The sequence below is a fragment of the Sus scrofa genome, chromosome 4, assembly GCF_054392235.1.
Source record: "Sus scrofa isolate SSC_HxYL_T2T_F1_AM1 chromosome 4, Sscrofa_HxYL_maternal_Yorkshire_Landrace_v2.0, whole genome shotgun sequence".
In the NCBI taxonomy this organism is placed as follows: Eukaryota; Metazoa; Chordata; class Mammalia; order Artiodactyla; family Suidae; genus Sus; species Sus scrofa.
In genome coordinates, this window is record NC_139386.1 from 85344825 (window position 1) to 85362155 (window position 17331).

Sequence of the window (17331 nt, forward strand, 5' to 3'; positions counted from 1 at the left end):
TTTGCAGTATTTTTTGTCTTATTTTACAACAGAGCTTCACTGTATTTGTACTATTATTTTACATAGGTGGAAATGGATATTGTTGAAAAACTAGTAAAAATGATACCTTGTGAACATGAAGATCTGCTGAATATCACCCTCCGACTTTTACTAAACCTATCCTTTGACACAGGACTGAGGAATAAGATGGTACAAGTTGGACTGCTTCCCAAACTCACTGCACTGTTAGGTATGTTTTTTAAAAATTAATGACTGTGTTGCTTGGAATTTCCAAGGTCATTGAAAAATTTAGCTCTATATTGAAAAATCTGCTGAAAAAAATCATTCTGCATATGTTCTTTGATGGGTACTTAATAATAAAATAAGCACAATGAATGAAAAATGACACATGCTAGGATTTCTATGGAAGTATAGCATGAAATGGAATAGAAACTTTTAGCTATTTGACTTCATTTACCTGTGTGAAAGTGAAACCAAAGTGAAAATATAGTAATACTACCATGAGAGCAAGAAGGAAAAATTATTCTCTTCAGTATTTTTTTTTTTAAAAATGTCATCTAAGTTCTTATATTCTGCCATACCTTTAAAGTACTCCTTACCAATACACAAATTTATGGAAACTTTTGTCATTAAGTAGAAAAGGCCATTTTATATAGCATCATTTAGAAAATATTGTATTGGAGGATTCAGTTTATACATTATTTTCGTTTTGCTGTTCACAAGATATCTGTGTGGCAAGGATGGATTTAAGGGTTAACTCGTCTGTGCTCATGCGTAATACTTCTCACATATAATGCTTCTTAACAGAGTATTAAATAAAAGCCCCTTTCGATCTGTTAAATGTCTGTCTTTATGGTCACCTGCTACCCCCAACCTATATTTTATACCATTTCCACACAGAGCCCCTTGTGGTTCCCTAAACAAGCTCTTTTATGCCTGAATGCCTGTCCACCTAATTTTTTCTTACATTTGAAATGCCGTTGGCTTTTCTTAACCAGAAAACAAATTTTCCTCATCTTTTAAGACTGTTTCTTTTTTTATCAACTACAGTTTTGCATTCTTTTTTTGTAGCTTTCTCCATGTATTCAGATATTTTTAAGCAGTGGAATAGTTGTAATGATTTAAAATTAAGTTTATTCTTAGCTATCTAATGTCTACAAATCTAAACCTCTCATTGACATCATAGTTTTTTATAATACTAGTAGTAAAATTTATTGAACATTTACTGTGCCAGTTATTTTGCTGTGTGCTTTATATACATTATCTTGTGGAATCCCCATCTGAGATCTTTACCCAGAATTATACAGTTGGATGAAAGGCAGAACTGAAATTCAAACTCAGGTATACCTGCTATCAGAGTTGGATTTTTTAACTGCTATAATATACTACCATGTATAATTATGGTAAGTCAGGTGTGATTAAGTAGATAGGCAGAACTATAATTTAAAAATCCAGTTCTCTAAGTCCCCTCAAATAAAAAAAAAAAAGCTTTAAGGAAATTTATTTCTTACTTTTTATTCTCAGAATAGGAAAATCTTTATTAGTCAGTCTAAGAACTTTGATCCATTGGCCAGTCAACAAATATTGCACAGGGTTTTGTTATGCATTTTAGAAGAAACTCTATGAGTACTTCCAAAATCCTTTTGGGAACCAAAGCAATACAAACATTTAGCAAGGAGACAGGAAAATTTTTTAAGTAAAATTGGTGGTCCTTCAATTTAATTTATGTGACCCTTTATTATCATAAATCTAGCAGAATTATATATCAAATACTAGGTCACATTCTTAGTGTATGAAGATGAATAAGTTAAAGTCCTTATCCTGAAAGAATTCATAGTCTGTCTGGTTTGTTTGATATCTAGTCACCTACTTTTATGAAACAAATGATTTAAAAGAGATTTTGGAGAAATTACTCATAGGATACCCATTTCATATATTGTTAACAAATAGTAAATTTTGACATATAAGATATAACATTTAACACACACAAAAAAAGTATTTCTTTCATCTCTTCCAGAGTTCATTTCTGGAGTCAGACTGTCCTGTTAGAATTCTTACTCTTTTTACTTCTAAACATGTCACATGGGCAAGTTTCCTAAATTCTAATTCAGGTTCCTCATCTCCCAAATGAGGACAAGAATTATAACCAACTTAAAGTTTTTTTGAGGATTTTGTGGGGGCATTACATGCAAGATGTTTAGAATAGTACCTGACATATAGTGTTTTCTCAATAGATGTTAGCTATAATCATTTTTCTTAACATCATCATCACTGTCGTGATTTAATGTAAAGTGGACATTCTGTAAGGATGGCTGACTTACCTTTCTCTGAGCACAGATGTCCTTATAGATATTAAATTGCGTTTAAGAAACAAAGTAGCTTACTTATTTTTACCTACCTATGATGTGCATGCAGTTTGATTCAATTTAAGTCAGTCAAATTTTGCTAGTCTGCTATGTCAGAGCATAATGCTAAGCAATATAGAGAAATATTTTTCAATGTGTAGATATATTGAAATTCAAAAGAGAGAATATTCTCATATTGGTGCTTTATAGAAAAAGCACCATTTGAGATGGTCATTGACAGATTCATCATTTTAATTTTAAGGTGATATTTGCAAAGGAAGGAAGAATGGTAGATGTAGAAAGTATTTCAGATAAGATAATCAACATTACCTAAGACATAGATAGTGCTAAGCCAGTGTGAGGAACAATAACTAAAAAAATAATGAGAGATAAGTTTGAAAATATGGGTTCATACTCTTATGTAGTATTATGAATTTTAAGGATATGCTAAAAGTTATACTTAATATAGTTGATGATAGGAATCGTTGCAGGTTTTTGAGCTGATACTAATCAGAGTACTGTTCTAGGGAAATTTACCTGACATCATTCTGTTGGATGCACTAAAATTGCAGTCTAAAGATGAAAACAATAGCCTGTTTTAGAAGCAAGACAAGAAGTAAAGAAAACCTCAATTAGGGAAGAAGTGATAGATCAGGTATGAGACAAAAGGAAAGGACAAAAGTGATATATCATAGGTAGACTTACTGTGACATGGCTGCTGTTTGGATATGGATAATGATAAAGAATTCATAAAAACTCAGTGACTGTTAGGATGGATGGGGAGTTTGGGGTTGGCAGATGCAAACTATTATATTTAGAATGCATAAGCATTGAGGTCCTACTGTATAGCACAGGGAACTATATCCGATCTCTTGGGATAGGACATGAAGGAAGATAATACGAGAAAAAGAACGTGTGTGTATATGTGTGTGTGTGTGTGTGTGTGTGTATGTATGTATATATAATATGACTGGGTCACTATGCTGTTTAGCAGAAATCGGCACATTGTAAATCAACTATACTTTAATAAAAATTAGAAAAAAAATTTTAAAGAATGGTACTACCAGTAACAGAAATAGAGAAGTGAAGAGTAAGTGGTTTGAGGGAGTCAATTATGGACTGGTCTCAGACTTGTTGGAGACACTGTGGACAAAGATGTTCAGTGAGTGGATAGAAACATAGGTCTAGAGCTCAGGAGAGATAGGAGTTAAAAAAGAAAAACTTGTCCAATGGGTGAATAGAACCAGAAAGAGGAAACCATTAAATGAGATATAACAGAGAAATATGATTATTATCAACAAATACCTAAAAAACACGTTAAGTTTAGGCTGTTTCCTGAGAAGCAGTGATGTTTTTGGAGTCTTCATGAGGAAGCTTTGACTAGGAAGCAACTGAAAACTTTTTACTTCCCTTTCACTCATTATTTCAAAGTATTTTTTTTAATTTATTTTTTATTGTTATTTCCCCAACACACTTTTTTTTCCCCACTGTACAGCATGGGGCCTCAGTTACACATACATGTATACGTAATTTTTTTTCCCATTGTCATGCTGCATTGTAAGTATCTAGACATAGTTCTCAGTGCTACACGCAGGATCTCATTGTAAATCCATTCCATGGGCAATAGTTTGCATCTGTATTGCTTCATTATTTTCTTTGAAATATATGAATTCCTAGGGCATTAAATTTTACTACACAGGGAGAGTAAAAAGCTAGTATTATTATAACTTTACATTACATGGGTAGAAATAGATGATATTAAAAATTTCCACCTCTGTTTTTGTCTTTCTCTAAAAACTGAAAGCAAGATAATTCTGTTGAGACAATTATAGTTAGCTTGTCTTAGTAACTTCTTGGCTTATCTTTCTGTGATAAGTATAAGGTGGTGGCTAAATAACATTCCTCATACGAATAGCCACAAAAATTTTCTTGGAGAATAAATTGGGAAAAGTACAAAATGGTATTGTGATTTGAATAATTATTAAAAGCAGTGAGGAAGCTGGTTACAGCTTGGCTCTTTTGCCATGTGAGGAACCAATATTCATTTATAAACTCATGAAAACTTTTCATCTGTCTGAGGACTAATTAGTAGGCTCTAAAATCATTCCTGTTTAGGTAAAGATTCAGTATGTCATACTTCCCCCCCCCCCCTTTCCTTGCCACAAGTCATTGAATTTGAGCTTAAGCAGTTTCTGTTTTCTTTTTTCCTCAAATGTTCATGTTTTCTACATGATAGGTTTCTCTAGTTCCTCCTTCACACTCCACTTACAAGCTATGAAAGCAATGATAGGCATGCATAGTAAACAAAAAATGTCTTCTAATATTGCAGGGTCAAGGAAAAGAGAAAATGTACATATTGAAGAGAAATTAAAATATACTAGAAAACAGCACCTTTCAGCTTCTCTAAAATGCTTACAAAATGTTCTCTAAAATGCCTTCAAAATGTCTACAAATATTCAGAATACCTACAAGTTGCATCTCTTTACTTATTTCACATTCTTTTTATTTAATTATTTAATGGATTTATTGTTTTCTATTTTATTTCAACTATGAGTTAAATAAGCTTCTTTAAGCCCTTTTATAAGGTGAGCCTATGGGAAAAAATATTCCATATTTCAAGTAACTGATTCATTATGAATATTTGGAACATAACCATTTAAACTTTACAATTATTTATATTTTATTATGTCCCCAAAATGGCCCTTTAATCCATCACTTTCCAGAAAAACCTCTCTATTAAATATCTTAGGAAGACCATACTGACAATACAATATACTATAATACTATGATTATTAATAAACAACCCTAATATCTCAGTAGCCTAAAATACAAAAAAGTTTTATTTTCTGCTCATATGTATATCCATTATAAGTAAGTAGAAAGTTCAGATCTATGTTAGCATTGGTCAAGGACCAAAACTAATAGAGCCTCCCTCTAGGTCACTGTGTCACCAGGGAAGGGAGAAAGGAGAAAATGCAGAATTGCAAGCTTCAAGGCTTCCACTTTGAAGTAACAAATACCATTTTTGCTTTCATTTCCATTGATAAAGCAAATTGCATATCCATGTGCATCTTTAAGGAGATAGGCAGAAATTTGGAAGAAATGGAATATTGAGGAACAGGCAGCCTAATGATCCTGAAATGTATTTTTACATTTTTATGAATCTTAGCTAGGTTTCCAGGATTACCTATAATCTTAAACATTATAGTAAATAACCATATGTAGTATACCTCACAACTGTAGTAGCCCAGAGCACGTTAATTAAAAGCTAGAATTCTGGGAGTTCTGCTGTGGCACAGCAGGTTAAGTGTCCAGCATTGTCACTGTAGCAGTGCAGGTTCCATCCCTGTCCCGGGAACTTTTGCATGACATGGGGGCGGCCAAAAAAAAAAGGTTAGAATTCTGGAGCCAGCTATATGACTTTGAATGTTAGCTTCATCGGTTATTAGCTATGTTATATTGTACAAATTACTTAACCTGTTTGTCAGTTTTCTCATCTCCAGTGTGTAGGTAATAATGGGTTAATGCAGTAAATACTAATGAATATAATAATATGTGAAGTTATTGTAAAAATACATAGGACACAAGTAACTGATATCCAGAAATCAGTCTTTTTTGATAAGTAAGTTTTCCAGGCTTATACCATTAAAGGGTATTTAATTGTTTTGTATTTTAAAATTGATTACATTTTTCTTTTCTTAAATATTTTCTTAAATTTACTTTAATACATAAACATAATTTAAATTTTTATTGAGAAGCAGTATAATATAGTGTTAAAACCATGGGCTTTGGAGCCAGAGTACCTGGGCTCAAATGCTATATGTAAATCTCTGCTATTTTTTTTTTATCATTGATTCAAATATGTAACTCCAAAGATAAATTTTTATGAAGTGCTGATAATTTTTTATGTAGGGCTGTAAATATTAGTGTGCAGAAATATTCCCCCTGCTAAATAGCCCCAGAATGCATGTATTTTTAATTTTTATATACAGTTTTTCCATTTTCCCCTCTTGTCCTTGGCTGCCAATACTCATTTCTTCTGTACCAGCAGTAATTCCATGGCAGCAGTTTTCCTTTTCTCTAATAATATATTTCTAATCTCCTGTGGTCTTGGATGTCAACAACTGAACTTATTTGAAATGTATATTTTGTTAAAAATGAATTCCAAATGAATGCCCGAAGGCATCTCTTCCCAGTAATGTTTATTGCATGGACCTTGTAACATTTCTTTTGATTGCGAAGAGCCTATTTTTGCTTGATTTTGCTCTCTTACATATTCAAAGAAATTATATTTCATGTATGCTAAATGACGTCCTGATAAGTGACTAATGGGCATTTTTATATTTGCTAATATATGTTATTTGTGTGGAAAATTAAATTATTAACTTCTAACACAATGAACTAAACTTCTCAGTTGAATAATTCAAGGTATATTTATTATCTCTGATTTTTATTATCTATAATTTTATACAAGTTGGCATTATAGAGAGCATAGATTTTAAAGGTATAGAAAATAATTCATCTAGAGCGGTGCCTTTCAAACATCTTTTACACAAGTCTATAGTAAGATATATTTTACATTGCATCCAGTTCTCACATGTGTATGTGGTATATATATATGGATGTGTATGTATGTATAACCATGTGTGCATATTAATATACATTATATTTTGGATATATGTTGCACATTTTGTTTTATGTATATAAATTTTAAATGCTCATAAAGCAGTATTTACATTTCTATATGCAATGCACTATATTTTCTATTTTTTCCTATTCTTTTTAAATTCTATTTATGACTTAATCATTTGATTTTATGTCCTCTGAGTTGAGTTAGAAAACTGAACTAGGGGAACTAACGGGACTTCTTTCCCTTCAGATCTTCAGAAATTCTACTCTCTCTTTTGGATTTTTAATGTGTTAAACAGTAGATGTCTTGCAATAATCTAAATTATTCTAGGTTACTCTTTGGTCAGTTTTGGAATGATTCCATGGAATTGACTTTTTTTTTTTTTTTTGAGAGGGGAATAAAAACCTGTAAATCAAATGTTTGAAGAATTTGAGGTGCATTTTCTTCACTGTAGTTTCAGAGAAGGAACTAAAGAGCAGACAGTATATAGGATGAGTAGTCAGTTTGTCTTTTTCATTAGAGTAAGTTCATTGTTCGTATATGTTCAAGTAGGCAAATGACTGAATTTAAAATTACCCGTTTATATATAGAAGTTACGTAATTTTTAAAAGATGCAAAAAATTCAAAAGCACTTTTGTAGAGCTGTACATGTGGTAGAGTTTTTCAGTAGTGATTTTTAAGGGTTGGTGTATCAGCTGGAAATGCTATCAGATTTTAAGGTTTTCTTTATTATTATTTGGGGACCCCATAACTGAAAAAAATTATAATGCTTAATAATAGATTATTTTAACTAGAGTATGATGGATCATGAATCTTTCAGGCTCTAATAAAGCTGTGCTATATGAATATTTAATCCCCTTCTCTTGCATCCTGAAACATTTACACTACAACCCCTGCTGTTTTGAGAATTTTTGAATAACTCGGGAAAAAAATGTGCTTGAGGAAGGTTTGGTGATTGAATAATTATCAAAGGTAAAGGAGAAGTTGTGCTATAGTTTTTTTGCTATGTGAAGCTCTGAATAGAAGCAAAAATGTAGTTCAACAGAACCAAAAATTATATTAATTCTGTTTTATCATGTGAGTGTTTTATTTTGGAATTTTAAATTTAGTTTTTTCCTTTGATATCTGGGACACGTAAGAGATTAATAAGGAATTTTAGAAATCATGATTTAAAATTTTTTTTCTAAACTTACCCTGAAATTAATTTGCTTAAATAGTTTTGATCTTTTCTTAGGCATAGAGAAAGAAGGCATTCTCTTCCAAAATAGTTCAAAAATTTTATTTGGGTCTTTGGAAAACTTTATTGTCTAAAGGTTATAAAAACTTATATCTAAATTTCTTTGTTTTTATTTTCTTAAATATTCATTTCTTATTTCATTTTTTGGTATTTTATTTTCCTAAGATTTCATAAGGAATTTAAATTTATATCTGCTTGGTTCAGTATCAGTTTATAATCTTTTCAGTTCTATTAATCTCTGTACTTGACACATCGTTTCTTATATTTAGTAACTTTATGTTATCATTTGGGAGAGGGTGTCAGCAAATGTGATTATATGCAAATTAAATTGGACCTACAAAATTTGTCTTGTTATTGTTAGATAATTTATTCAGGTTTTCTATGATATCGAGTTAACTTTTTTAAAGGGTTTAAAGATTTTCTGGCTCACCTAGCAGTCGGATCATTAAAAATATATATATTCCCTTGTCATAAGTCTTTAAACCATTTGACATTGATATGTCTCAAGAGTGCTTCCTTATGTCAGAATATCCTGAGTTGGGAGATGTTAAGGAAATTCCTTGTCATAGTGTATTCTTCAGTTCCCTGGAAAATGCCCTGATAGTGTTTCAAAAGTAACTTAAAAAGCTAAATTTTCTTAGCTTTTTGTCAAATACACCAGGCAAATGTTTTTGCATCTCTCAGTTGTTACATAAGGCTTGGATGTTTCATACACTGAGTATTGTTTGATGTGCTTGGGATGATATTAGTATAGAACTAAACATAAATATACAGCTGAAATGTGTTCTTTGGATGAGCCTAGTTCTTTGCACATAAAGTTTAAATGTCATAGAGAATGGTATATTGCAGAGTGCATACTTAATAATTTTGTTAAAAAACTGCCAGATTTCACTGATGAACTCTTTGGGACAATTTAGAGTTTATTTACACTGTTTTTTTCCCCTTTGCAAATGACATTGATGTGTATTTTAAACATGAGTAATATTCTAAATTTTCATGTCAGCCTTTCAATTTTTAACTTGATTTTTCAAAGGAATTTAAACTGAAGGGGATTAAACCTTACAAATTATATTAAGTCTTATCCTATAAACATGAATTTTTGCATTTGTTGAAATAAAAATAGAATAGGCACAGCCAACCTAATGGCTAGACAGATTAGGTAGCTACCTCTAAGTTATTGGCAGTCACCACTTTCAGGACTTGCTATTTTGTAAGTTTCTACATACAGTGACTAAAGCATCAGTTTTCAAACTTAGTTTCAGGACCTTTTTACTCTCTTAAAAATAATTGAGGGCCCCCAGAGATCTTTTGTTTATGGAGAGTTATACCTGTGGATATTTATTGTATTCAAAAGTGAAACTGAGAAAATTTTATATGTTTAAAATAACAAACCTACTACATGTTAACGTAAATATTTTTATGCAAAATAACACAGTTCTAAAGCAAAACAAAAATCAGTGAGAGGAGTGGTCATAATTTTACTTTTAGAAATCTCTTTGCAGTCCACCTTAATAGCAGCTGGCTCTCATAGCTCCCTTAACAATATGTTGTGAAATCATACATATATACCATATATATTATGGCATATAGCTGCTTATAAAATAATGAGTAAAAAACTGAAAATAATATAATAATTAATAATATAATAATAATATATTGGTATTGTTATAAAAATGGTAGGACTTTGTGAATCCCCTTTAGGAGTCCTCAGACTACACTTTGAAAACCAGTGAATTAAAGCGTTCTTTTAAAGCTTGTAATTCCTAGTAAATGCAAACACTCCTGGCATACACCAGATGTCTCAAATTAGCAGGTTAAATCTACCTAGAAGATACGTTTACTTTTGCCAAAATATAGTTTCTTAATTTTGTATTTGGATTTCTAGGTAAGACCCAAACACTCTTATTCCCCTAGGATAATCCCTATTTTCTCTTCTAATTAGACATTTAGTTATATTTCTTACCTTGCCCTTTGGACATCTGAGTGTTCAGCCACTCACATCTTAGTAAGAATCATTTTTACTAATTTCTTTGATGCTTTGTGAAGGGGGAAAGGGGATGTGTGACATGATGTAGGAAAATGGAGATGGAAGACCCTGAGCACAGAGGGACAGCAGCATACAGAATATTCTGGGTAATTAATCAATACTTGACCTTAAGGCTGCACAGCAGTCATACCACATTTTCTTTATCTGGTCATTCTACTCTTTTAAGTGGGGGTTTCATCCCTCTGCCTTCTTGTCCTAAAATCCAACACCTCATCCTCAGCTCATTACCTTTTTTTGCTTCCTGTTTCACTGAAAAAGTAGAAGCATTCCTATTGCCATACTTACCATCATGCCTGCATTTGTGTCTGTACTCTGTTTTTCTTCCATTATTATGAACTTAAACACATTTACCAAAGGCCACACTCCCTTCCCCCATCTCATTCCCTCTTGCCCATTCAGGATTCTTTCTCCTTCAGTTCTCTCCTCTGTCCCACATCATTTCCCTCACTATTTGATCACTCCCTTTAACATACAAATATACTATTATTTCATCCATCTTAATTAAAAATTCTTCTTGACTCTTCACACTTTTACCTTTCAGCTCTTGTCCCATTTCTTTTCTTCCCATTATTACAGAATGCCTAAAAGGAATTGTCTTCATTTCTTGTCTCCAGTTTCTCTCTTCCTTTTCCCATGCATTTATATCCTTTCTCTCTGTTCTTTGAGCTTGCTTTCTTTCTCCCCATCTCTGACTGTTCCACACACTTTTTAATCCTTTCCAATCAGGCTTTCACACACCCCTGCAAACACACATACACCATCACACTACTCTAGTTGAGTTCCAGTGACTTCCACATTGCTAAACTCGAAAGTCAATTCCCAGCACTCATTATTTAACTCATGAACAGCACTTAATATAGTTTTCTCCTCTGTTAACTCTTTTCATTGATGTTCCAGGACACAGTACTGTTCTAATTTTCCTTCGTGTATGCAGTCCATGTGTCTCCTTCCTGCTTCCATCTCCTCTCCCCAATCTCTAAGCATTAGAATAACCCCCAGAGCTTAGTCCTTAGACTTTTTCTCTATATATACTTAACCCCCTGGTTCATCCATTCACTTTTAATACTCTGTCTATACTGATGACTCCTCAGTATAATTAGAAGGATAATTTCAGCTTCTTCTTTGATTTTCTTACTCCAGACATTACCAGTTGGATGCCTTATTAGTATCTGAGATTTAACATGTTCAAAATTAGCTCTCCTTATGCCTCTCCTCCCTTCCAAACCTTTACTTTCACAGTCTTTAAAATTTCCATAAATATCAACCTCCTCTTTCTTAGTCAACTAACCAAAACTTGGGGAAGTTATCCTTGACTCCTGTTTTTCCCTCCTACTCTACATGTTGGGTCAGGTATCTCTATCTTTAAGATATACCTGCTACAACCCTGGACCTAGCCATGTCTTTGCTGGTTTAATATAGTCACATCCTAACTGGTCGTGTGCTTCCATGATTTCCCCACAGTTTCTTAATGAAACAAACAGACCTTATTAAAATTTAAGTTAAATTATGTCATTTCTCTGGTCAAAACTCTTCCAGTGATTTCCCATCTCAGAGGGAGAACCAAAGTCCTTATAATGGCCCCAAAGACTATAAACTCCATGAAAATATAGAGTTGTATCAGTTTCATTCACTCCTGTATTCTCAGTGCTTACAGCAATACCTGGCATATTACAAGTTCTTGAAATTTTTGGTGGGTGGTTTGATAGATTGATGTATGAAAGGAACACTTGAATGAACATCGAAAGAGCTGAGCTTGAGTCTTCTTTCCCTTCACTCTTCATTAGCTGATACTAGGCAAGTCAGTTGATCTTCAGTGATCCTCTTGCCTTTAGAAAATAAGAGAATAAAACCTATTTCATAGTATTGTTATGCAAATCAGATGAGAGAATTCATGTGTACTTATTTCATAATTAGAAAACCTTGTACAAATGTTAGTTATGATGAGGAGGAAAAGGAAGGGGAACTCTTAAGGCACTAATGGTTCCTTGATGAAAAAGGTCAGGAGCACAGAAAAAAGTCTTCTTGCTTCATGAGTTTTGACTATTTTTAGACCTGGTTATAGGGAGTTTGTTTTAAACATTGAAATAGGACTTTAATTTCATTATATGATATAGTTTTCCTTAGTGAATTGTATAATTCAGGACAGGAGTCTTCTAATACGGTGATACTCAAAGTGTGGTCCACAGACTAGTAAGTATTCATAAACTCTTATTGGTCTGTAATGAATAAATCCAGAAATTGAGAGAATAAACACTTATATTCTTGCAGCAATGTGTCTGCTGAATATAGTGATAAAAATTTTGCTGTACCATTTGCTTATAATTTCATTTTTATTATACTTTACAAAAGTACTGGTCTTTGACACATTGGGAAGAAAAATAAAAACCTGGCTCTCTACCTCATATAGTTTGAGAAGCACTGTTCAGATAGATGAAATGACAGGTTTCATCCTAGATTAGCATACTGTTCTTTTAAAGTATTCAAAAGTCCATATAATATTGTACCTATCATCACAAATTACCATGCCTTGGGATACTTCCTTAGTTCATTTATGGCCAGAGATGAAAATGTTTCCCCTGAAATTAAGGAATTAGTGGTATTCCCTAGAGATGTTACTAAAGCTTTTCAATATTTATAATTGTATTGACTGAAGATGAAACTCATACTCAAATGTTCATCAAGTGCTTAACTTGTATTAGGCACTTTAACATATAATTTACACATCTATGTGCAAGTTAACTAAAAAAGCTAACTTATCAGACATCTTTGTTAAAAGTTACCCTTTAATCACCAGGGCCACACTGCCCATTGATACATGATGTATGACACAGAATATTATTAGTATCAAAGTTTGATCTATAATTTAAATCTTGATCCCGATCATCCACTGTGTAAATTTTGATTCCTCTAAATTTGAGGCTTGTGAGTCTGCTAATTTGCATGGCCAGTTTGTGCTGAAACTAATTTTATTGGCTATGGCAGAAAAATTAGGATTTCTAGATTCAGTAGGACATTGTCAAGGTGGTTTCACAAATCCACATGCATCGTTTCAAAATGAATCCAAGTGTTAGACTATATTCTCTTCAGTGGAAGATAAATTAAGTTTTCTAAGGTGTTCTAGATAGATATAAATGTTCTTACATTCTGTGAGTAGACCCAGAATGGTTTTTCGAGTAAAAATGGCACCTGATTCATCTTGATCTAGGTTACTTTAGGTAATCTGTGTTTCAAGTCATTTTCCAAGGCTGTAGAAAGATTTTATCAGCGTGTAGGGAGTCAGACCAGGTCAGGAGTTAAGTGATAAATGTTTGATTTCTTCCGGTTGAGACCAGTCTGATTTCCCTTATTGTTGGTCACCAGAGTAGATTTACTGTTGGACTCTAAACTTTGATCGCTTAAAAATTAAGTGTTATTTTCTTTGACCATTCTGTCATATATCCTCCAAAAAACATTGAAAAAATTAAGTTCTGAACACCTTTGAAATTCCCCAAAATGTTAAATTCACTGTTTTCATTATAGATTAATATGATTTTATCTGTAATTTTAAGGCGTCATAAAATAAATAAAGCTTGTGTTTATTTTGTAAAGAGAGTGATACTTGGTAAATTACCTTTTCTTACCTTTTTTTAAAAACTCTTTGCAAATGATCATAATGTTTTCTAGTTGGAGGTATTTTCCATTTTTTAAAAACTAAGTTGCCTTTATGATGGTTTCTTTAAGAAACTTAAATTTTTTTTTTTAGTAACTTCACTTGACCTGTTCATTACAAAACTGTTATGGAATTTCACACATCAGTTTCAGTATGCAGGTCCTCATAGACTTACTACACTGTTTCTCAATTTTAATAGGCCTCATTTATCCTATAAATAAACCTACATTTCTTACCTGATCAAGTGAGCAAACAATAGAGGTCATATGTGGCAATCACTTTTAACAAAAAGCACATGTTTGGTTGTCAGGGTGAGGGAGAGTCATATCAAGATTGCTTGAAGTTATTAATGGCAGTAAAATTTATGCTTCCTCCTGTTTTCCCAATTAAATCAAGAAGCCTTTTTTCTTAGGATTCTTCTATCACCAGCTGGTTCCAATACTGTGTGTGAATATTGCCTGAGGTGATTCCATTTCTAGATGGTAAAAGCCAACCAAAGCACATCAGTGATGTGGACCTGTAGGCTAGAAAGCAGCCGTTGTTAAGGGCTTTATTTTGGCCCTTATCATTTATACTGCAGGTATGCATATTTGTAGGTGTATTATAAATAAATTGTAGTATGCTCTGGATATAATAAAAGAATATCATATACAAGGTAATAGAATAGTTGAAACGTATTGAAAATATTTGAAAAAAAACTACATGGCAAAATATACAATTGTATATACTAAAAAAGAGTGAAAATATAACAAAAATGCCAGATTTTAGAGTACTTACTTAATGAATATGTCTTAATGTGCTAGAGGTATTGAGCTTAATGGTAAATTTACAGTTTCAGTTTCTTATAATTTTTAAGTTAAATAATTGGACAAAAATCATTTATCCATGAACCACTGTATTACAAAGCTATTGTTTCATTTGTTTTCATACTGATCATTGCAGTTTATAAATTCTCTCATTTCCCCACCTCAACTCATGGTTAAAAACTCTTTTATCTATTCATTTCAAATCTCTATTAGATTTGACTTGAAACAAATCCATTCTAAAAGGGAAGACCACCCAGTAGAGCTGCAGTCTTAAAAATTGGTCTCTCCCATAGTGGCGCAGTGGTTAACGAATCCAACTAAAAACCATGAGGTTGCGGGTTCGATCCCTGGCCTTGCTCAGTGGGTTAAGGACCCGGTGTTGCCGTGAGCTGTGGTGAAGGTCGCAGACATGGCTCGGATCCCACGTTGCTGTGGCTGTGGCATAGGCCAGCAGCTACAGCTCCAATTAGACCTGTAGCCTGGGGAACCTCCATATGCTGCGGGAAGTGGCCATAGACAAGACAAAAAAAAAAAAAAAAATTGGTCTCTCCAGGGTGTTCCCTGGTGGTTTAGTGGTCAGGACTTGGTTCTTTCACCACTGTAGCCTGGGTTCAGTTCCTGGTCTGGAGCTGAGATCCTACAGCAAGCCTCTGCACGCAACAGCTTAAAAAAAAAAAAAAAAAATTTTGATCTCTCCAAATTCGGTAATTAAGGCTATCTAATCATACTGGGTGTATATCTGTAGTCTGTGCTCTAGTAAGTTAAATATAAAATGATGCAGAAAATGTACAAAAGGTCATCTAATATACCTGCAGTGTATTTTTAGTATATTTCAGTATAGTCTGTATGTATGTTCAGTAATTGTTGCAGTTATCTTCAAGTGGTGGTTTTGCCTGTAGCATTTTCACTAAGGGCACCATCTCTACAGTAAACTGAAAGGCATTTGTGATTTTTGAAGTATGTTTTATTCACATAGACTTTCTGGGGGTAATTTATCCCTTAACGTTGCTCTATTCTAATATAGGAGTGCTTGTATTCCCACTTCTCTTATCTTTTCATGGACTGTTTGTGACTTCAAAGTGAGTTTTTCACTTTGAATGAAGACATGGAGTGTAGAAGGGAATGAGAATCTGGCTAATAATGTGACCCATAACTTGTGTTCTCACTCTGTTTTTACAAAGTGTTGGGCTGGGTCTACTGCAGAAGCGGAAATTTGGCTTTGAGTTCTGGTTTTCAGAACTCATATTTCTGCTTGACTGAACTGTGAATGGAAAATCCCAAGTGTCTTACAAAATTAGTAGCTAAATGGGGTTTTTACTAATCATTTCAGGGATTTAGAAAAAAAAACAGAAAACTGAAGACATTTTAAAATTCAAAACCCATCAGCATGTGTTTTGCCCTTTAATTGGCAGAAAATCGATTTTGAGAGCAGCCCAGAAAGCTGACTTTTTTTTCTCCTTTAGCTGCTCCAGCTGAACTACAGCTGCCAATTTCTTTAAAAAGAAAAATTTTGAATGTACTTTATAAGTGCAGTAATTCCCACAAAATCAGTTTGCTGGAGTTAATGACCAGTTTGTTAAGGCATTAACTGTTCTCAGCTGGGAATGGCCAATTTGGGGGAGAATGGCTGCACAACTGCTAAGATAATTTAGTAACACTTTCAAATAATGATCCAGCTAATTAACGGTGAATTCCTGTGGAAATCCTATCGAAGTACTTATGACCTCTGCATTTACTAGCCAGTGAGTTCATCATGATTCATGTTTATTACCATAAGTACCAAAGGAATCATAATGACTAGGCCATTTTTTTTCACCTTGGCCTTATTACTCAAACAGATCTGACTAATCCACCTCTAGTCATTAAGGACCTAGTTCTCAAAATATTCAGTCTTTTCATGGCTCTGCTCAAAAATCACAGAGCCGTTGATACTATGCCAGAATACTGACTATTGGCAGACTGTTTTAACTTGGGATGCCATTAGAGAATAATTGATGTCTGTAAGTCTTAAAGGAGCCTTTTTGAAATGTCTGCCATTTGTAGGATGTGGAGGAATCATAGTTGGTTAGCTGGAGTTTATGGTTCTTAATCATGTATTCTTATGGGAAAATCATACCTCCCAGCCCCAAATTTGCTTAGGATATGCAAGGGGTTTTTTTTAGATTTATTTTTTTAAGAACTTGGGTATCTTTTCCTCCAATGAATAAAGAAGACTATTAGCTTTCTTAATAAAGGATAAGCTTTAATTTTACTTGGACCATTTAATCTCTCTTAATGGCTATGTGATCTTTAAGTTAGCCTTTAAGTAATAGTAAATATTGGCTTCCAGAAAGCCTCTACTTTCTGTGTGCAGCTGTTTGAAGAGATGAATTCAGGTTATTTCCAGACGTCTTCCCCTTCCAAGTAGTCACTTTTCTCCTACAATACTTTGTCTTTTGTTGCAACCGTCATATATCTGCTAGATGCCATAAAGTTTAGTTGTGTTTTTATCAAGCAATTAATCACTTGTATAATCATTTATAATTCAGTGAATAAGATACCTGTGGTTTATATACTGTAATCTTCATTTATGTATTGCAGTTCTTTAGAGGAGAATGGAAATATGTGATTTGTAATA

At 33.1% G+C, this 17331-nt stretch overlaps 1 protein-coding gene across 7 annotated transcripts in view; it reads left to right on the plus strand.

Annotated features, from left to right (window-relative positions):
• Nucleotides 1–17331, plus strand: part of KIFAP3 (kinesin associated protein 3) — a 184048-nt gene that overhangs the window by 86371 nt on the left and 80346 nt on the right. For all 7 annotated transcript variants that reach the window (XM_021089424.2, XM_085022446.1, XM_005663106.4 and 4 more), the window contains one exon: nucleotides 67–229. In XM_021089424.2, the coding sequence (XP_020945083.1) occupies nucleotides 67–229 (163 nt within the window). The remainder of the gene's footprint in view (nucleotides 1–66; nucleotides 230–17331) is intronic.